Here is a 23,757-nt window from a genome sequence, read left to right on the forward strand (position 1 = left end):
GAGGACATGAGATTTGGGAGAGGCCAGGGGTGGAATGATATGATTTGGCTGTGTCTCCACCCAAATCTCATCTTGGATTTTAGTTACCATAATCCCCATGTGTTTTGGAAAGGACCTAGAGGGAGGTAATGGAATAATGGGGGCAGTTACCCCCATGTGCTGCTCTTGTGATAGTGAGTGAGTTCTCAAGAGATCTAATTTTTTTTTTGAAACAGAGTTTCACTCTTTTTGCCCAGGTGTGATCTTGGCTCACTGCAACCTCTGCCTCCTGGCTTCAAATGAGTCTCCTGCCTTAGTCTCCCAAGTAGTTGGGCATGTGCCACCATGCCCCACTAATTTTTTGTATTTTTAGTAGAGATGGGGTTTCTCCATTTTGGTCAGGCGAGTCTCGAACACCCAGCCTCAGGTGATCCATCCATCTCAGCCTCCAAAGTGCTAGGATTACAGGCGTGAGCCACCATGCCTGGCCTCATCTGATGGTTTTATAAAGGGCTTTTCTCTTTTGTTCAGCACTTCTCCTTGCTGCTGCCATATGAAGAAGGACATGTTTGCTTCCCTTCTGCTGTGATTAAGTTTTCTGAGGCCTCCCCAGCCATGCTGAACTATGAGCCAGTTAAAGCTCTTTCCTTAATAAATTACCCAGTCTCAAGTATGTCTTTATTAATAATGTAAGAATGGATTAATACAATACTATTGCCATTATGCAGCTTATGTGCATACTCTTCAGCAATTTATTCCTTTTCCTTTTGGCTTAGCTGTAAAACTTTAAGTTCACTTATTTCAATTGCCAAATGGGTAATAGTATAAATGAAGTTGAAGCTTCCTTACTGCAAATAAGTTTTATTCTCTATTAGGAAAAGTTGATTCAATTCCATAAAATGAAAGAAAATATAATTCATTTCTGCATTTCCTTGTTCATGATCATGGAAAGAGCTAGGATTTGAAGTCCCCTTTTCTTTTTCCATTTTCTTACTCTCCACAATGGCAGATATTTTGATGTAGAAATAACTACCTAATCTGTCTTCTTCACAAGGAGTACACTGCACAGTAGGTGAAGCCAATGAACTGCAGGATGGCTTTATCCTTCCTTCCCCTGCTGCATATTTTATGGCCTTTAATGTAGCTTCATTCCTTGTTAAATACATTCTCCAGGCAATTTGACAGATGGGACTGACTTTTTTTGGTGTTTATATGGTATTTTCAAAGCAAGAACAAATCTGCCCATTTCAAACAGTTTCTAGTTAGATCTCAGTAAAGATGTTACATGAATCCCATTTTTTTAAATGGGGAGGGTGTGAGTAGGGGCTGTTGTTGGTTAAATGGAATTTAATAAACTAGAAGCTTATACTTTCCAAAAAACCTGTCACTAACACAACTTAAACTATTCTATCAATACTTTAAAAAGAGAAATATAAACATGGCACTACATATTTTGAAAAAAGTAATAAAACTGCGAGTAAATACACATCTCAGGTGACTGCCAGAAACATCAGGATATTGTGTTAAGCACCTGCAGGGAATGGAAAGATACAGGGTGATAAAAATGGCTGACATGATGATATAAGTTCATGTTAATTCAAATCCCTCCTGGGAACTATTTTTACACCATCCTCACACTCAGAGCTTCCATAAATTAGTTTTTGCCAAAATGATTAACAGCTTTTATTTAATCTTTTACTATATTTATGAACATAAGATTATGGTAAGATTTCATAGTTATAATTATATCCTGTTTATTTAGTGTCTTCAAAGGAAATGAAAAGTCCCACAGAAAATATATAAAACCAGACTCTTCAATATAGTCAGAGAATTCAAATGACACATCAAGTCTTGGTTTATAGCTTCTAAATTCCTTAATTTAGAGCTCACACAGAAAGCCTCCTTTCTAATAAAATTGATCTAGAAAAAGCAATTCTGTAAAGTATGGTAATTTTGAACATAAGTTATTAATGGGAGTGGCTGTAGGAATCCACTTAGACTTGTATTGTCCCCTATGGTACTAGTAACAACTCAGTGAAAGAGTGAAAGAAAAGACAGCTACTTAACTGCAGGACATATAAGTAAAAGAAGTAGCTCTCTAAGAAGAAAATCTGTTAGTAAAGGAGTAGGATTGGCAAAAAGATGGTGGTGGGGAAAATTTGGAAGAGAGAATTAGTGGTTACAATTATAAAAACCCCTTACAACAAAGCACTCTTCACATTCATTTGCTTCTCCTCTCCTCGGAAGCTGTGAGGTTCTTCCCTTGCAGGATGGAATCATTCATTCTCCCAGGTGCCAGAAGGTTGGCCACTAATGACTCACAGGTGCATCCCTCTCAGGGCTCTGCCCTTGACTAAAGGGGATTACCTCATCCCAGATACATCCCTCCAATGACTAAGGCTGGTTTGAAAGCTCAGATTCCTTGCCTCACTTTGGCATAAAACTGAAGGGCTTTCCCAGCTCCAGTGCTACCCTTAGGCTCCATTGAGTCCTATGTTGCAACCTCACTGTAGTTCAAATTCTCTCTTTATCCAGAACAACTCAATAACTCTTCTGCACACAAATTTTTACCTTGGAGTCTGTTTCCAAGGAATCCAACCTAAGATACACTTAATAGCTTAACCTCCATGGTTATAGAGTTCTTCTGAACGTCCCCCAAATATCTTAACCATCAGACTCTATAAACTCAGATTTTCTTTTCTTTACAGTTTTTTAATTAATTCTGTTATTTTTCTTGGCATTAAGGCCTTTTTCTTCTGTGGACATAATTGGCTCTGGCCCTCAGACACCTTCATATTTTAAAGATGTTTAAAGCCGAGTGTTGCTCTCTGTTCTCTTCTTATCTTGATTTTTTGCTTTTCTTAGGCAACGTAATTTATACTCTTGGCTTTAGTGCCCATCTTCATGGTAAAATCTGAATCCACATCTTTAGCTCAGAACTCTGTGCTTCATTTCAGAAACCCACTTACCCACTTAGTATTGCTACCTGGATATCCTATGACTGTTCCTGGTAGCCATTCTCCCTACCTTCTGCCATAATTTCCATCAACCTACCCTTTACACTATGACCAGAGGTGCCATATTTAATGACATCAATACAACTACTGTCATTGTTTCATTGTTGTTGTTTTAATAAGGAGCCTTTACATTTCTATCTAATAAGACTTTAACTCTATAGAGCTTTTTTTATGGTGATAAAATTTTATGATAGTTTCTTCATCCAGTTTCTCTCAAACAAACTCTTTCCTCCCGGCAATAAAGTAGAAATAGAATGGTCCTTCAAGTCATATAGAAATAGATTGCAATATTGGTTTTCCCTTTAGTAACCAAGGTAACTCAAAAAGTTACTTACATAACTTCCCTGCATCTCAGTTTCTCATGTTTCTTACAGAGATAACACGAAGGCTAAGTGAGAAAATGTGTGCATAAACGTATTTTGACTATATAGAAATGACTCGATACATGTGAATTTTACTCTCTTCTGATATTCCATCTTTCTCTAGGTTAATAGTCACAGCTTTAGTGTAAACAACTATGAAAACTAAATATACGAACCAAATAAATGTCTATTTATAGTAACAGTGAAAAGGAATTATTCTGAAATAGCAAGTTTCTGTGGTACAACTGAAATAACTTTATTTACAAAAATTCAATAACCACACAATTGTATAATTTTTTGGAGTTTCTCCACCACCTACAAATATGTCTCTGTGACTTCTCAACTCAAAAGAGAAACAACCATCTTGACTGATTTCTGCATTTCCTCTTTGTTCCAATCAATTTCTCACATGGTGTCAGAATTCATCTTTCAAATTCCTAGCCCTAAACTATCATCCCCTTGCATAAAACACAAGCTCTTATGGGGGTGTGAATTTCATCTGTTTTATTTTCTGTTAGATTCCCAGAACCTAGTAAGGTACTCAGCAGGTAACAGATGCTCAATAAACATTAGTTGAATAAATAAATCCTAGCATTAAAAAAGCATAAATTTGTCAATTTTTTGTATAATTTTACATTTTATTCTTCCTTACAAATTGTAAGAACTTTTTTCCCAAAAGTGTTCATAATAGGTTATATTTTCTTTTGAAATAAATCTGTCTAATTTAATTTACATTTCTTGATTCTCAAATAATTATTATAAGCAATGTTTATTGCATATTATGTGCCATGTGTCCTGTTACTTCCTATTCTAATCCAATTCTCAAACTGCTCTCACATTTATATTTCATATGAATAGCCCCAAATCCCTCATTCACAAAGGCACATTTTTTTTTTTTTTTTTATGAAGTCTCGCTCTGTAGCCCAGGCTGGAGTGCAGTAGCATGATCTTGGCTCACTGCACCCTCCACCTCCTGGGTTCAAGCAATTCCCCTGAAAGGCACAAGTTTTATCAGTTTTGTTTGCTGCCCAACACTTTTAGACGGTATTAAGAAATGAGTACAATTATATCCTTTTTTTTTTCTTTACAGATGAGGAAAAAGAAGCAATGAAAGATAAAGTAATGTGCTCAATTTTAAACAGTCATAGATGGCAGTACTAGATTTTAAACTAGACAATTCAACTTTAGAACATGTGGTTTTAACCACTAGGCTCTACTGCTTCCACGACTTCTATGTCTGTGCTAGCCTTGAGGCCTACTTGAAATGAACGAATGTTTTCATCCCCAAAATTCATATGTTGAAATTTTAACCTCTAAATTAAAGCATCAGAAGGAGAGGCCCTTGGGAGGTGTTGAAGTCATGAGGGCAGAGCTCTCATAAATGGAATTAATGTCCTTATAAAAAAAGACCCCAGAGACTCTGTTGCTCCTTCTACCATGTGAGGTTACAGTGAGAGCACAGCTGCTGATGAAGAAGGGGCCCTCATTAGACACTGAATCTGCTGGTACTTTGATATTGCACTTTTCAGCCTCCAGAACTGTAAGAAATAAACTTTCATTGTTTATAAGTCACTCAGTCTATGGCATTTTGGTATAAAAATCCAAAAGCACAAAGCTACGCTTTCCACTGCTGTAACTTGTAAATAGAAGGGTCTGTAAATATCACATGAAACGAATAGTCATGAAAATGAAAGTTTTAATTTCCAAATTCTCTTACTAGAAATTTGTGGCAGCTGTCCAGTAAAACACAAAGGAAAGCAAGAAAGAACTCAGGAGGCAACGTATTTACTGTCAGAATGATAAAAAATCAGCTGTATGCTTTTGCCAGTTTTGATATTTTGAGACAATATTTTTCTCTTAATATGCTAAGTCTCAAATGAAGTTATACTGCTTTCCATTTATTGACATCTCTTATCTAGGAAATAACATTTTCAGGATAGCTGTGTGAAAAAATATGAAGTCATCTATGCATTTCATAGCAGATTTTAAATGTTCCTTAATTGTAAAAATGAACTTTTTCACAACCATAGGTGAGTCAAAATAAAAATAATTAAATAATTTAGGAAGACAGACATCCTGTCATTATAATCTATAAGAATTATGTAACTGCTTCCACAGAATTAAATACCAATATAAATTACATGTAGAAGAACTACATATAATTGAATAGTTAATTCCATTACAAAACCAAAAGATGTCATTTATGTTATACGTCTTTTAAAAAAAAGCATAAAAATGGCAAAAACTAACATAAAAATCAAATTTTTAGGTGGGGAAAATATTCGCAATGCATTTGAAAAAAAATGCATATATATATAAAACATACAAGGAGTATATGTATTGTATATATCACATACCAAGAGTATGGTATATACCATATATGCTATATATTGCATACAAAGAATAGTTACAAAGTGATAAGCAAAAGCCAACACTAAAAAAATAGGCAAAGAATATCCATATACAATTTATAGAAGAGCATATGGCTAATACGCATATGAAACAATTCTGAATCTCTCTAATAGAAAAACGCAACTTGAAGTAATTCAGACATTACTTTATGCCTGGTTGAATGAGAAAAATGATCACAACAGACTTCTGGGTAGCAATCTGGGCAAAGGATATTAAATATAAAATCCTGTGGAAATGTAAACCATCACAGCTTTTGAGTGCATTATCCATGTATTAAACTTAGAAAGTCTTATTCACTACATTATGGATAATGGGAAAAAATTGGAAGAAGCTCTGTGCAGGACAATTTTATAAAATCTACCAAAGTTACAAAAAGGCATACCATTGTATATAGCAATTTTATTTCTTCTAGATAGGCTTACATAGATGGAAAATAGTCTTGTATATGCTCATTTAGAGCACCTATGCTCACAATTACAAAAGACTGGTTATGAAATAAATCAATACAATGTATGACACTAAGGAGCTGTCAAAAAATAAAATTAGAAAGTTTTTTGTGAGCACATATGAAATTATCTCCAATATTTTCTATTAAGGAAAAAGAGGCATTGAATAGTGTCTAAATATGCTATAATTTCTATGGAAAAGGAGAAAAATATATATGTGTGTACACAGGCTTATATATGTGAAAAATATTTCTGGAAATTCATATAAGAAGCTGGTAATGCCAGTTACTTGTCTCTAGATAGGGAAATTGGCTGGGGATAGAATTGGGAGAGACTATTTCCAGTTTATTATTTAGAAGCATTTGATTTTTGAATCACATGAGCTGTTACCCATTAATATTAAAGATGATTTTTTTACATGACAGTGTGAATGTACTTAATGCCAGTGAATTATACACATAAAAAAGGTTAAATGGGAAATTGTATTTTAAGTATATTTTTGCACAAAATACTTTTTAAAATAATAATTTTCTTAAAGTACCTGTTTCTCAACAAGTCTGTACCTAAGGTTGTATATATCCTTTGGAAAATATAGATAAGTAAATAAGGATAGATTTAAGTTGGCTTATATACCAACTTAAATATACCAGTATTTTACAGGGCAAAAAATTGAAAACGGAATAGTAAATTATCCCTAATTAAGGGATTTTTTTGAATAAAAATTATCCAGATATAAAATCGAATGCAACCACTAAAGAGAATACTTTATGAATGAATAAGTAAATTGTGGTATATTGTATAATTGCATATTATTCAGTGCTAAAGAGAAACGAGTCAATGAAAGGACATGAAGAAAACCTAAATGCGTATTACCAAGTGAAAGGGCCAATCTGAAAAAAATCACACACTGTTTGATTCCAATTATATGACATCCTGGAGATGACAAAGTTATGGAGACAGTAAAAAAATCAGTGGGTACCAGAGATTAGGGAAGATGGAGCACAGAGGATTTTTAGGGCAGTGAAATTATTCTGTATTATATTATAATGGTGGATAAAAGTCATTATATGTTTGTCAAAACCCATAGAATATACAACACCAGGACTGAATCCTAATGTAAACTACAGACTTTGAGTGATAACTATATGGGAGTGCAGGTTCATTGATTGTAACAAATATAGCACTCTTATGTGGGATGTCAATAGTGGGGGAGTCTGTAAATGTGTGGGGTTAGGTGGTGAATGGGAAATCTGTGTACTTTCTGCACAATTTTTGCAATGAACCTAAAACTGCTGTAAAAATAAAGTCTGTGTTTTTTTCAAATAAAAAGAATTCTGAGGAAAAGAAAAGAAAGGATACATTAGTCTATACTAGTTGACATGTAAAAGTTTCCGTGGTTATTCTGAAGAGTTCTGGAGATGGATGGAGGTAATGGCTGCAAAACAATCTGAATATAGTTAATGCTACTGAACTTAAAAGTGGTTAGATGGTAACTTTTGAGTATTTTATCATATGTAAAAAGAATTAAAAAATATAAACAACAACTATCAAAGGAGCAACAATAAGATTATTGACTGTTCCTAACAGAAAGGATGAAAGCTAGAAGACAATGGAATGAAATTTTTGGTGCTGAAAGAAATTCTATAACCAGCTAAAGTTTAGAAACATAGATACAAGAATTTTCAGAGAAATAAAAACAGAAAATTTATTTCCAGCACACCAGCACTAAAAGAAATCCTGAAATGACTCCTTCAGACATAAGCAGAATATTTTCAGATGGAAACACAGCTGTGCAGAAGAAATGAATGACAATGGAAAAGTAAATGTGCAGGTAAACATAAGTGGATATTGACTATATAAACAGTAATAGAAATGTTCTAAGTATGCTTTAAAAACTGTGAAAAATGTCTTGTTAATGGCACAGGATGGAGTTAAAATTTTCTAAGATTCTAGCAATATCAGGGAATTATTAGTAGTAACTATTTATGTTAGACTGTAAAAAGTTGAGGCTGAATGTGAAATCCCTAGAGCAACCGCTATAAAAACATTATAAGAATGTATATTTAATGAAAATTAATAAATTAAAAATGGAATAACAAGAAGTATCTCTTTAATTTTAAAATCCAAAAGAAATCAATAAAGGAGAGAAAAAATATAAGTGGGTGAGTTAAAAGAAAAAGTAAATAGTAACATGACAGATACAAACTCAAGTTTACTTTAATAAATATAAATGTAAATAGACTATATAATTCAAGTAAATATCAACGCTATCAGATTAGATTTTTAAAATAAAGGCTACTATAAGATGCTTACAAGAGGTCATAAATGTAAGAACCAGAAGGTTGACAGAAGGCTACAAAAAGAAAAAACATGCAAATATTAACCGAATGTGAGTTGGCAGTGTTTGTGCTAAAAACAGAAAGAGTGGATTTTTAAAGCAAAATGCATTATTAGAGATAAAAAGCAACATTTTATAATGATAAAATAATTAACCCATAAAGTATGTAAACGTTAATTGTAGTTATCCTTTGAGTGGTTTTTAAAGTGATTTTTACATTCTTCATTATACTTCTCTATATTGTTTGAAATTTTTACAATAAGCATGAATTATTTATATAACCTGAACTAAAACAATAAAGTCATATTTTACTGTAGACAGAAAAAGAAATAATGCAATACAAAGATTTAGGTGTAATCTCTTTCTAAACAAAAAAAGTTTAAAAAGATTTAGTGGTTATTATGCTCTAATTACAATTATAAAAATTAAGTCTACCATGCCAGGTCAAGAAAAATAAAAATAGCACTAATGAGAATCAGGTGGAAAATCACACATGAAAGTGTTATATAATCTCATTTTCTTCTTAGTCTTATTTGTTTAAGGATTACAAGATAGATAATTCAGAGTGTATTTTCTGCAAGTAGATGATATAGGAGTACTTAAAAACAAAAAGAATGTCAAAATGATCTAAAGAGAGCAAGCACTGATTCATTCATTCATTCATTACTTATGAGTACCTACTTTGTGCCAAATACTGACTGAAATTATTTATGAAGCAAATATATTTGTCAATCTAATGTGGGAACTTACTTTTGAGATTATTAGGTGGAATAATGATAAGTCATACATATTTGATGGGATTACTCAATACTAACACTTCTTTAATATACATTAAATTGAATTTGCTATTCAAATTATGGGGAGAGTTAAGGTGTTTATAACAATGATATTCTGAGAATAAGTAAATGTGATTCACAAAAATAAAACCACCCATAGATAAATCTGAAAAACATAAATGAATCTTTGGGATTGATATAGGAAGGAGATAAAGAATAAAGATGTTGAAGAGGATTCAAAAAACCATTTGGCATCCAAAGTTGGATTAGCTCTATTGGGGTTCCTGAACACTGAGTAAATGTAATATCCAAAAGGTTTTTCTACCTCAATCATTCTCCTCCTAGAATTTTCAGGCGCATTTAACACTGTTGACCTCTTTGAATCTCTCTGCCTCTTTGGTTTCTTTAAAAAACAAAACAAGGACACTGGAAGTCAGTTTTCCTCTAACTATCGGTTTCTGATAGTGGCTAATTTCTCTTTCTTCAAACAGAATTTTGATGACTGAACACTGATGATTCTAAAAATTCTACCTGTGGCAGTTTCCTTTCACTCAGTACACGTTTTTTTGCCTGACAAAATTCTGGCAACTTCAATCACCATCTCTATTCAAATAGATCAACTCATGCTTCATCCAATCCCAGAGCTCCAGTTCTGTATTTCCACCATCCCTGTGATCATCCCTTATTTTGCTATGCAGAAGGCACATGAATGTCACGTTCCAAACTAAAGTTACCATTTTAATATCCTCTATTGAAGCTAACTGCTATTCTTTTAGTGTTCCAGGTCTCAAATAATGGGATCACAAACCGGTGCCCATGGAACTTGGTAAAGAAGATATTTGTTTCAAATCAAGTTCTTCTCTGTCTCTACTGCAACCACATTCCTGAGCCTGGCTTACCACAAGCCATTGATTTCTGTCTCCCAGCACCAAACTACCTCCCTGCACTCTAGTCTCATCCTGCTACCAAGCCTGTCTGTCTTCCTTCCTTCCTTCCTTCCTTCCTTCCTTCCCTCCTTCCTTCCTTCCTTCCTTCCTCCCTCCCTCCCTCCCTTCCTTCCTTCCTTCCTTCCTTCCTTCCTTCCTTCCTTCCTTCCTTCCCTCCCTCCTTCCTCCCTTCTTTCCTTCCTTCCTTCCTCTCTCCCTTCTTTCCTTCCTTCCTCCTCCCTCCCTCTCTCCCTCCCTCCCTTTCTTCCTTCCCTCCTTCCTTCCTCCTCCCTCCCTCTCTCCTTTCCTTCCCTCCTTCCTTCCTCCTCCCTCTCTCCTTTTCTTTCTTTCCCTCCTTCCTTCCTCCTCCCTCTCTCCTTTCCTTTCCTTCCCTCCTTCCTTCCTCCTCCCTCTCTCCTTTCCTTTCCTTTCTTTCTTCCTTCCCTCCTTCCTTCCTTCCTCCTCCTCCCTCCCTCTCTCCCTTTCCTTCCTTCCTTCCTCCCTCCCTCTCTCTTTCTTTTCCTTTCTTTCTCTACTTTCTTTTCTCTCTCTCTCTTTCCTTCCTCCCTTCCTCCCTCCTTCCTCCCTTCCCTTCTTTCTTTCTTTCTTTCTTTCTTTTTTTTTTTTTTGAGACAGAGTCTCACTCTGTTGCCCAGGCTAGAGTGCAATGGCATGCTCTCGGCTCACCGCAACCTCTGCCTCCCCGGTTTCGAGCAATTCTCCTGCCTCAGCCTCCCAAGTAGCTGGGACTACAGATGTGCGCCACCATACCCAGCTAATTTTTCTCTTTTTAAGGAGAGATGGGGTTTCACCATGTTGGTCGGGCTGGTCTTGAACCCCTGAGCTTGTGATCCACCCACCTCAGCCTCCCAAATTGCTGGGATTACAGGTGTGAGCCACCACACACAGCTCTCTCTTTCCTTCTTCCTTCCTACCTTCCTTCCTCTCTTTCTTTCTTTCTCTCTTTCTTTCCTTCCCCTTCCCTTCCTCTTAACTCTGTTTTTAAATTTTCCAAATATTTTTAATTATGGCCTTCTAAAGTTCCTTCTGAGCTAAAACTGATATCGTCTATTACCAAGGTATCGATAAATGCAGTTTTACAATTTTTCCTCCTTCAGCATGAAGTTGGCCCAACTGAAATTTGAATTTTTAAGGTGTTTCCTTTCCACCCCCTTATAGGATAAGCATGTGTCACTTTATGGCAATCTAAGATAAAGAGTCTAATTTTATAAACCAAATACACTAAAAGCTAATAATTTTCATTATAAAAATGTTTTTCATTTCTATTGAGTCATTGCTTAGTATTCTTCTTATCAAAAGGTGTGGTTCCAATTGTATAAATATTTTGTAAAGTTTATCTGAGAAGTATTTATCATTCATGACCTGTCATTCATAAAGCTGTCAAAGAAGAGTGAAAAGGAAGAAACTTCTGTTGGTTTATATAATGCTTTTGGAATCTGTAATGTTAAGCAACTGAAACACAATTTTACACATTTCTGTGGTTATAGAAATATCTACTACTATGAATATTTAATTATAAAACATTTATGCCCACTATTTTGATTATGGATACTGCCATCATTTTGTGTACATTTTTGTTCAAATGTATATTTTAATCGTCATTACTACTGAATAAGTCCTATTAAATTAAGAACTAGCTGTATTAAGTTCTATCTTGAAAAAAATGTATGTATATATGTAGATATACATGTAAAATCCATTTTCAATTGCAAACTTAGTTCCTTTCTCCATACCAATGAAATATTCATGTAAATACTTTCTAAAATCCTTTCAGCTTTAATATTTTCTGATTCTATTACAATCTTTAAGATACATTTGTGGAGAAAGGATCAACTCTGACCACTTTAATATGGAGCAATGAGATTTTCAAAGATTCTCCTAGCTATTCAAATAATCTTATTTACTTTTCCCACATTCTTAAATTCATTTTTTAACCATTTATCTAAACATTGCATGCTTTTATCATTGAACCTCCAATTTCATTTCTTGAAAATGTCAGGAAATACTGATAAATACAAAGCTCCCGCTTTGTGCCTAGATTTCATCTGATATCACCTTGAATTTTTGAAATGTAACCTTCAAAAAGGAATATAATTTCACTTTATTTCTTAAAAGCATTATTATATAATAATAATTATTAATGGCTTATGAGAGGAATCAATGCATTTACGTCGTGGATAAATATGTTACAAGACATAGGGAGAATCATTTACTCTTTTTATGATGGAATAAGCATTGAATTAGGGGCTCTAAAAATAAGATCTGAGAGAGGATACAATACTTAAGTTCACATTTCCTATGAATGGAATTACATTATTACTGACAGAAAAGGAGTTTCCTAAGATTCATAGTTACCATGTTGCTTCCTAATTATTTTCCTGATGTGATATAGGTTAACATGAAAACTGCTAAGTATAAATTTAAAATTACAAGACTATTTGGTCATTTAGTGTAAAATTCCCATAGCACTATTGAATTCTATATACTTAAGCATAGTAAAATAACATAGTATCTACTTGCTAGTTATTCCTGTCTCTGCGGACTTCTAGGTTGTGACCACTTTGACTTGCATTTTTTTTCATGTAGCGGGCTCCTTTAAAAAAAAAGAAAATTTAAAAAATTTTAATTAACTGCAATTATAAATTGACAAATGCATCTAAATGAACATAATAAGCAAGAATGGAATGTGAAGAGCTTAATCAGATGCTTTCCTAATTGTCAGGTTACATATCCTATAAGGATAATTTCATAAACACTACCACTAAACATAAGAGCTGTGGGTATATAAATCCAGGGTGGAATAAAAGAGTGGCACTGTTGTACAACATTCTTTCTTAAAGCAATACTTGGATACCTTTAAGCAAAAATGCTTTACAAAGTGCTTTTCCTTCTTGCCTATTTTATTTCTGGTAACTAAATAATAAATGTAAAATGCATTTTTTCTTGTTGTGAAAATCATAAAAAATTAAAAAAATCATAATTTAGATTCATACAGGTTAGAGTTGCCTTCTCCTCTAATTATTCTGAATGAATAAAATTTTATATTCTTGCTATTATATCTTAAACACTGATTTGGTAATTCCCAGTGGTCATTAAAACAGAACTAAGTGCTTTGACATTGTTATTACGTATGCATATAGTCATAGCTTAATGTATTCAGTATAACTAAATAACTGAGCCTGAAATACCCAAATGCATTTGTAATTAAGTGTATTTTAGAAAAGTGACTTGCATGAGACTGATGGAGATAGACACATTAACTTGGTGTTGTGATTTGCACTCTATACATTTCATGGTTGATATCGAAAATAAATAAGAAAATGTACTTTAAATTTATTAATTTGAATACTCAATATAAAGTCTTTATAACTACATCTATAAAATCCAAGACTCTTTATATAATCATTAAATGTATAAGTCAGGACTATAGGGAATTTCCACTTATCAGTGGGACAGAAAAGTATCTAGTTCATGTCCAGAGTCAGGCAGGGCCTGGTATGTCTTAAGAGTCATAAAGGGAGGCTTAATTATCATTATTACTTAGTGCAATGCTTCTATTAAAAATTTTAAAAAGGAAATAAAAAAACCAAAAACTTCAAGATCTACTTAAGCCATTTTTACACAGTATGACTTAGATACTAAAATCTTTTCTTGAATTTGAAACTTTAAATGATATTTTGGAAACTAAAAACTACAATGACAATATATAAATAGCAGGTAAAATGCTGAAGATTATGTTTAATTGATACAACTCTTTTTTTTTTCTTTTTTAAAGACAGAGTTTTGCTCTGTAGCCAGGATGGAGTGCAGTGGCATGACCTCAGCTCACTGCAACCTCTGTCTCCCGGATTGAAGTAATTCCTCTGACTCAGCTCCCTGAGTAGCTGGGACCACAAGCCCAGCTAATTTTTTTTTTTTTTTTTTTTTTTTTTTTTGTATTTTAGTAGAGATGGGTGGGGTTTCACCATGTAGACCAGGATGATCTCAATCTCCTGACCTTGTGATCTGCGTGGCTCAGCGTCCCAAAGTGCTGGGATTACAGGCGTGAGCCACTGCACCTGGCTGATACAATTCTTTGTTTACATAAAATGCATAGTCAAAGAATCAATAAAGCTTAGCAAATTGTGTGTTTAGGCAGAAATAATTTCCTGATTATAAATACATTATTAAAATGAGATAGAAATTACTGTTTTAACATGGTAAAAATGCTCCTTCTAGTCTTGCCACTGTCCACAGAATAGACCAAAAAAAAAAATCAGATTCCTAATCTTGGCATTCAAGTGAAAAAGTGATTCTCTGCCCCGACATTACCCACAACAGTTTTTCATACGTACTTTACGGACCAGGAATATCAAAACACCTGGTGGAATCTTCCCCACCCTGGGCCCCACTTCATCTTTGTTCATGTTGCTCCTGCACTAGGACCACCCTTCTACTGATTTCTGCCCCTGGTTTTACTGCTCCTATCAAAGTCCGGACGATGAGCTTCCTCTTCCAGGAAGCCTTTGCTGATTCCTTTCAGTTGTATGTAATTTTTCGGTGTCCTCTAAATTGCCATTTCTCATTATTCCCTTTCATAACACTTTTCAATAGATTCTAATGTTTTTCATTACATCAAATGACTAAACTGTAACTTTTTCACAAGCTGCTTTCCTCCATGATTTACCTTTGCATTTCAACAGATTTCAGGATGATATAGTATAAAGACTTTCATACTTTAAAAAAGTTTGATAAGTATTGCTTATTTATTAAACTGGACAAATTTTCATTGGTAAGTTTCCTCCTAGAGGGAGATTAGATGTTGGAAAAATTCCTCAGTATGTCCTCTTGGTGTAGAAGAAGAAACTCAGAGGAGTTGAGTGTGTTTGGGAGTGGAAGAAGGAGAATCTCATTCTGGGACGAAGGGAGGCCTGGAGAGCAAGGTGAATTGGTGTAAGGCTGTGGACACGCCATATAACAAACCTCTCTGCATATGATTCCTTTTGCAAATTCTACAAAATATTTGTTATGAGGGTGCTGGATGAGTTTTAGCATTGGGATTAATAAAGAGACAGAATAAGAAGAGACAGAAGAAGAAAATCCCAGGAATTAGCAAGATTTACTGGGTATATTTTCCAAGCAAAGCTCTTAGGCGTCTGATAGACAACAGCATTCGGCTATTGTGACTAACATTTTGTGACCGAAAATTCTTATTTGGGGCAAAGGGCAGTATTAATGTTAAACAATTCTGTCTATTCCCCAGAATTCAAGCCCTTTGATCAGTTTCATACCAGATGCCATGCAGATTCCAACTCTGTGCAATTCAAGTAACTAAGGTTTAGCTGAAATGATCATAAAAGTACCTGAATATTAAGGAAACAGCATTCAACAGTCTGATTAAATACCATTTGGTATAGCATAGGCTTGCAATTTAGAAAAGAGGAATCAGCTAATTTAATTTCTTTTTCTGTAAAATGGCAGTAATCATCAAACTTAACATCTCATAGTTTTTTAAAACAATAATTTAAAATAAGCTCTTTTTGTTTGTTTTTGGGACAGGGTCTCACTTTGTCATCTGGGCTGGGGTGCAGTGCCACAATCATGGCTCACTGGTGGTCCTGACCTTCTAGGCTCAAGTGGTTCTATAAGCTCAGCCTCTAGAGTAGATAAGATTACAGGTGAAGGCCACCACACTTGTCTAATTTTTTGTTTTTGTTTATTTTATTTATTTATTTATTTGGTACAGGCCAAATCTCACTATGCTTCCCAGGCTGATTTGGAACTCCTAGGCTCAAGTGAGTTTTCTGCTTTGGCTTCCCAAAATGCTGGGATTACAGGCATCAGCCACTATACCTTGGCCTAAAATAAGTTCTTCTTAAGAGCAAAGACTCTCTGTAGAAGGAGGATATTTGTTATTATTTTTTATTATAATAGGTAAAATTATATGCCTAAAATATATTATTGCTGTAGTGATCTTTTAAAAATAAACTATTATATTCTTGTTGTCTGTAATCTTGTCATTTTGTTGAAAACAAAAAATGCCCCTTTATGTTAAGGCAGATTCACCATTCAATACACTGAAGGGAATATATGTCTGAATTTAGAACAATAGATTTTTGTGTTACATAGGCAGCAGTTATTATTTTAAGTATGAGTAGACTTGCTTTTCTCCCTTGCAAATAGCTGAAATTGGGCCTTTCCATGGCTAGTGCAATATGGACATTATCACCCCACTCCTTCATACAAGAAGAATAAAGCCAGGAAGGCACACATACTTTTAAACACAGGATTTTATTACTCTTTTACAAGAGACCAAATGCACTTAAGTCACTAGTGCTAGTACATTTTTAATGCTGAAAGAAAAAGTAAAAAGAACTTTTGGTTATAATAGAGACCAAAATACCAGCCTTAATGGTGTGTGTGTGTGTGTGTGACGGAGTCTCACTCTGTCATCCAGGCTGGAGTGGAGTGGTGCCATCTCGGCTCACTGCAACCTCTGCTTCCTGGGTTCAAGCAATTCTCCCTGCCTCAGACTAATAAATAGTTGGGATTACAGGCACCCACCACCAAACCCAGCTAATTTTTATATTTTTAATAGAGATGGGGTTTCACCATGTTGGCCAGGCTGGTCTTGAACTCCTGACCTCAGGTGATCTGCCCACCTTGGCCTCCCAAAGTGCTGGGATTACAGGCGTGAGCCACTGCACATGACCCATTCTTTTTTTCTAAATAAAAGAAGATACTTTAAAAAATTAAGTTTAAAGAGAGGGGGAGGGAGAGAGAGAGAGAGAGAGAGAGAGAGAGAGAGAGAGAGTGTGTGTGTGTGTGTGTGTGTGTGTGTATTCTTTTTCTCACTGTCCTCATTGGTCAGGGGTACACTTGGCTAAGTGACTGAGCCTCTAGGTTAAAGTCTATTTTAAATGACTTTATAAAAGAGCTTATATATGAAAGTATTGTTTGAAAGCCTTTTGAAAGTCTCCTTGCTTTGGGCCATAACTCTTTTTTGTGGCATTTCTGGTTTCTAGATTTTTAGTTGAAATCTCTGAACTACAATTTCCTCATACAGTGCTTTGATTATATGTAGATGATGACATAAGACCCCCAAATGGATATTAGGTACATGGTAATTCTCACCAGCATGTACTTTCCGAACTTTCTCCATCCTTCTGTGGCCTAAGCTGCGTTTGACCCCAGTTTGACCTGCCTCTGACATGCTACTGAAAAGTGGAAAGTGCTTGTTAAAAGTCCTTAGGGTATAAGCTCCTACTTAAAACATGGCTTCTCAGGAGCAAAGACCTTGTTCAGTTATGCTTATTATCAGTGTTTATGACTCTAGACACTGTAATATTTATCAAGTGTTGCTATAGCACTCGAGCCATGACTACACGGTAAACAGACCAGATTTGAATGCCAAGCACTACAACTACCCAGCTTCACATTTCAATTATATTTAAATGAAATTGCCTAATGCAAGTGTTTAAAAGTTCATTAAAATTAACCTTCTGAATCTAGAGGCTGCAGTGGGCACTCGTGATAATACCATAGTTTTAGATTTAGATTTCAATTACTGAATAAATGAAAAATTCAGGGGATTTGAAAGGTCAAGGATGCTTTGAAACAGATATTGAACTGGCTAAGAACTTTAACTCAGTCTCATGGTCAATGTTCTCCAGAGTTTTTGTGACATGATTACTAATAGTCATTGATTATTTAGTGCCAACAATGTGTTAAGATCTAATGAAGTACGGGCACTGTATATCAAAGAAGTGTGATAAGCATTACTCCAAGCAAGAATTATGATAGAGATCATATTTAGATTGAATTACAGGTTTGACAGAAATTTTAAATAGCCAAACTCAGTTTACCATTTTAGGAAAAATTATACCACAGTCATCCTCAGCAAGTGAGAATTTACTATATTTTGAAGGTCACAAATATCTTCAGAAAATTCATTGTTTAAAAATCAAATTTGTTGTCACATCTTTCAGATGCCCAGCTTATAAGAGTTGGAGGGCTTTTCAGAAAGGATGAGGCCATACACTCATCATTGGACTTGTAAGATCTGGGTGGAGCGAACATTTTTGCAGCAAGTGCTATGAGTCACTTGAATTTAAAAGCAGGTCTTTAAGGTCTATATATAAATGTCTTCAGAAACTAAAAGGGAAAACAGAATTCCAAATTGAGACTAAGTTCTTCTTGTTATCTAGTCGGTGTGGGCTCTAAGATGCAATATGAAATAAGCTCCGCAGAACAGCTTATCTCTGAGGGGCAGGGATCTAAAGCAGATTTAAATATAATCTGAGAAGTGATATGGTGGAGGTGTACACATTGTACCATAGGAATCCTGAAGAGGGGCACTCAGTACAATCTAGTGGTTCAGAGAGGGCTTCTGATGATGGGTCACTGCTTTAAATATTCCAAGCATTTTATATACTTTATTACATTTTAATTAAATTTCAGGGAACAAAACCAAGATTCCTCAAGTTTCTTTCATGCACATGGTTTTGCCTTAAGCCCAGTAGGAAAAAGACAGAAAATAAAAACAGCAGAGGCTGTAGATATCTGTAAAGCTTTCACTGTTACCTTTAAACATGTATCCATCTCCAAATCTGTAAAGTCTACAGGGAGGAATAGATGGTACAAAATTCAGGGCAAGAGAAGGAAGCTCTGAAGCTGTCGTGAAGACTCTGAGCTAAACTGAACCACTCTTTCTTTCTCTGCTCTGGGTCTCCTGTCTTGACTTTTTTTTCTCGATCATCCCTACCATTATCGTAAGAAGTGAAACTTAAAAAGTTTTTCTTTGTATATCCACTTACATAGTTACTTGTCAATAATTTTTCCTCATTATTACTATAAACTATGACTGATACTCAATATTTCTTATGCATTTTTGAAACAGAAGTGAAGTCATAAACTAAAAGAGGCCTGAGAGAGTCCATCTTCCCTATAACACAACTCCCTACCATACAGAGTATTAATCTTTGTAATGATTCTGTTTGTTAGGCATGTATCTTTATTCTCTTTACATGGATGTAAAACCTGACTTCAGAGTCAGATAGCATGCATTCATTCTTTGAACAAATTAAGAGCTTCTATTTGCTACACACTATGGGGCTAGAGAAGGCTCTTGTCATCAAAAACCTCATAGTCCTGACGAAAACAAAGCTGTGTTCACCAAACCAATTTTTCTCCCCTATCATGTAAGAAGATTGGATCTTTCTGTCCCCACTTCCCACTGCAGTTAGACTGGGGCCATGTGACTGAAAGTTTGGTCAGTGATGAGTGAACATAATAAAAAACATTTCTAGGTCTGGCCCTGGGAAAAATATAATCTTGTGATCTTTTTTTCCTCTTTTTCCCTGGTAAGCTGCAAATACCCAGTTGGCATATCTACAAAGGAGAGCCTCCCAATCTGCATTGAACTGTGACATGAAGGAGAAATAAACTTACCATGTTAATTTGGAGCTTAATTTGTTGCTACCACAGCATAGTCTATTCTTTCTTGTCTACTATCAAGTTTCATGAGCAAGACAGGCACTAACCAAATAGTTACAGAAAATACAATTGCTTTGAAGGGAACAATCTGAGAGCTCTGAACTGAAGTAACAGTGAAGACATTGTAGTATATTAGGTAATTTTTCAGAAATATTTAATCCCCACCTTCTTTATTTCTGTAGAAGGAATATGCCAGTGATGTTGGTTGGGTTTGGCTTTGTGACTTGCTTTAGTCAACAAAATAGGTGGAAGTAATAGTGGACCAGTTCTCAATCTATCTCTTAAAAGGTCTTGTGTGTTTCTGCTCACATTGTCTCATTTCTGCCATACATAAAGGCTATAAAATAAACCTGTCCAGGTTAGCCCACTGGTTCTAGGAGGAAGATGGGGACATATGGGGCAGAGTTATACCAACAGAGACTCCAGACATGAACATGTCCATATGAGATCAGCACAACCATTGAGTAAAGTTCATCCTGACCATCAGGCCCCAACCAATGATCACACATTTGGCCTAAATAGATGTTCAGTATTGTATATTACAGAAATTTTGTTATTGATATACACACTATTAAAGTAATAACTAACTCAGATAAAGACCTCAACATTTCAGTGAATACCTCAGGGATGAAAGGGAGTTAAATACTAAGAATATTCTAGGAGAAGAAACAACATTCAAAAAGGGCACTAAGGTATGTGACGTATTTTGAGGAACGGAATGATGGTCAGTATGCCTAAGCCTAATGAACATGAAGGAAGGTGGTTCAGTAATCGATAGGAGAGATCAGACCTTGAAGATTCTGATAGGAAATAAATTTTTAAATTTTACAACAGCCAATAGGGACTTTAGACTGGTGAAGGAGTGGGAAATGAATTGGAAGAGAAGACAGAAATACTTGACTTGAAAATCCACTTATATATACAGCAAACACATTGTTTTACTTAGGTTTTATGCATCGTATGTATATATTGTGGCTTTAGGGTGTTGATGGACATCAGAAGCCCTTCTACATTTCCTCTTGGTGCTTCTAGGAATGCCAGATAAGAGCGGGAGGCCTGGGAAAGCTCTGACCAATTTTACTGAACATTACAGATCTCTTAGTCTACTTTTGTTAGTCTAATAGTGTGTGTAAAGGATACCCAAGGGTTTCTTTGCAACATGAGTACTCTCTTATACCACCCCTTAGAGCCATGTAGTCCAGCAGAGTATATAATGTGCAGTGAGGGATACAGAGAGTCATAAACTGACCGTTATAACCAAGTGACACCTGCATCTCACCTTGGTCTGTCTGGGTCTTTATTGTATTTCATTAGTTCTAAAGCAAAGTCTGCTTTCTCATGAGTCTCTATGACTCTACCTACCTCTAAGACTATCATCTAGTCTAGAGATGACTTTCTAAAACATTTTTGTTATGCATGTTTGACTTTACCTACCTTTAAGACTATAATCTAGTCTAGAGATGACTAAGACTATAATCTAGTCTAGAGCTTTATCTACCTCTAAGACTATAGTCTAGTCTAGAGGTGACTTTCTAAAACATTTTTGTTATGCATGTTTGAGTTGGGGGTGGGGTAACAAGAGTGAGGAAAAGGAGAACTAACATTTACTGAATGCATATTTTATTCTAGATATTATCCTAGGTGATTAGGCATTATATCTTTCTCAGGTGGGTTTCCCTTGCCTCAGACTCTGCCTGAGACAGAGTTGAGAATAAATAATTTATTTGGGAAGGAAACATCAATAAACAGGAAATACCAATAAAAGAATAAAGAAATAAAACAAGGAAGGACAGGAAGCCAGAAATGGGTGTGTAATAAAGCAGATTACCAATTTGGGTAACTGAGGCTCTATTCTGCTGGCAGATATTGACAGACAATGTGGAATATGCCTCAGGGTGACCCAGCAGAGGGTAAAGAGGGTTGGCTGTTTATTCTTTTACACCCATCTGTCAATCACGGAAGGCTGCATCTGGGGGCATTCACTCCTCTGTACTTACAGGCTGCATTGAACACAAGCTGAAAGACTGTTCTCAGGCAGATATGACAATGCCTGCACTTAGATGCCATGGCATGACTGGAATAACAAGGATCAAATGGACATAGGGGGATTCTCAACAGCTACAGAAACTTTTGCTTATTTATTCCTCATTAATCGTCATCATTTTAGACCCTTAATTCCCTGACTACTCAACTTAAAGACACATCCGACCGCACTCTATCACTTGCTTTTTTCCTTCTTATCCCTTATCACAATTGTTTACTTGGTAATTTTATCCTTTTTGATATATTTTTTGTATTTGTCATTAGACTGTGAGCATAATAAGGCCAAGAAATGAGTTTATTTTGTTCATCAATGTCTAGTACAAAGTAAGAACCACTTGCTATTTGTTGAATCAATGAATAAAAACATCTCTATGACATAGGCAGTATGTTCTTCTTAATGGGTGGGAAGCTATGGCCATGTTGGTGATGATGGAATTCCAATATAGGTAAGTCTGACACAAACTCTACCATAGTGAGATAATGACATGCTGTGTTCCTCCTTCCTGCCTCAGAAACTCAATTTTCTATTTCCTACATCATTAAATCTTAACTCCTCTGCCTGACTTTCAAATCCTTCTATATTCAAGGTGGTTAGATTAGTCTTACAGCTTTTAAGAAAAGCATCTTCCTATAACATTGAAAGAGATCTGAAACATCTGTACTACATTTCCGCTCCGGAGGACTGCGGTTGAGTGACAGATAAGGTTGGTGTTTTGCTCATAAATACGGTGATTTCTCAAGGGGAAAACCTGCTTAACTACATGGGAATGGTGGAGGAACATCATGATTCCATACTCAAAATGCCCCACGGGATGTAGGGATGTGTGTGAACTATCAAAGGCTTCAGGAGCCATCCCATAAAAAAAATCACCTGCATGGCAGTTCATGGAAAAACAGCAGCAAAATCCATACATGGCTTGGCATACCCTGACTCTGCCGTGTGGGTTATAGACACTCAGTCAGTGACCAGTAGTGCAGAATAGCTCCTAACCATCATGGGAAATGTGATTAACTGGCAGAGGTGTGGGTGGCAGGGGAAGAAGTGAGCTTCATGATCCTTCTCACAAATGAAACAGTAAGCCGACCCAGGACTGCGAGTGAGTCGCCTCCTTATCTTTGAGTCCTGATGATATTTACCTATTGTTCTTTCTTCCGTAGGAGAACTGCATACCAGGGGGGTCTGAGGCCCCGTGAAAATGGAGAAGGGGCAAATAGGTGGAACTACTCCAACCCACAAAACTCTCCTAGAAAACGGGAGTCAACTATGCAAAACACTAAATGTGCCCCTAGAGTGCCTGTTTCTCCAGCAGCTATTCATCTGGGTCTCCACAGCCTGGAGGAAGTGATGTGTCAGGCAGCCCCCTAAGTTATGGACTTTTCGAAATTTATTACAAAACTGTGAGTTCAATATGAACAACAACAACAACAAAACAGTACACAAATTCATTATAGGATGAATGACATATTTCTTAAGGCCATGTGTGAGAATAACTTGCAGATCGCTGATTGTCAACAATTAGTTTACTATGAGAAAACAGTGTGATTTAGTCTCTAAAAACTCCAATGTTAAAAGGCTGCATGAATGTGAATATAATTTCTAGAGCTGTCAGAAGGGTGGGTGTGAGTGATGGGAAATGCTAGACTGTTTCTGAAGCCAAAATGACTGGAACACTCAAGAGTAACTGAGGATGGGACAGCAAAATTCCTATCATCCATGTGCAGGTGAGTGATTTTGCTCCAGATAGTTGGATGTAAACAAGAACCACAGAACTATGCAAGCAAAATGGAAGCAGTAAGGTTGAAGCTGGAAACAAAAGAACAAGAAATAATACATAGCTATTTATATTTGCTAAGGCTGTGTATATGCTTTCATTTACATTATTTCATTTAAGCCTCAAGACAAAGCCATGAATACAGAGCCAGCCAAATTCATGAAAATAATTCAGCATTTAGTCAGCCAACT

At 35.6% G+C, this 23,757-nt stretch overlaps 1 protein-coding gene across 13 annotated transcripts in view; it reads right to left on the minus strand.

The window, feature by feature from the left end:
- The window catches only part of LRRC7 (leucine rich repeat containing 7), a 566,189-nt gene that overhangs the window by 391,344 nt on the left and 151,088 nt on the right, over positions 1-23,757 (minus strand). For 2 of the 13 annotated variants that reach the window (XM_032297101.1, XM_032297108.1), the window contains one exon: positions 12,794-12,870. The exons of the other annotated variants lie outside the window; for them this stretch is intronic. In XM_032297101.1, coding sequence (XP_032152992.1) covers position 12,794 — 1 coding nt within the window. In that variant the 5' untranslated portion in view covers positions 12,795-12,870. The remainder of the gene's footprint in view (positions 1-12,793; positions 12,871-23,757) is intronic. 13 annotated transcript variants of the gene reach the window in all.

The sequence above is a fragment of the Sapajus apella genome, unplaced genomic scaffold, assembly GCF_009761245.1.
Source record: "Sapajus apella isolate SASKATOON/1434 unplaced genomic scaffold, GSC_monkey_1.0 scaffold36, whole genome shotgun sequence".
Taxonomy (NCBI): Eukaryota; Metazoa; Chordata; class Mammalia; order Primates; family Cebidae; genus Sapajus; species Sapajus apella.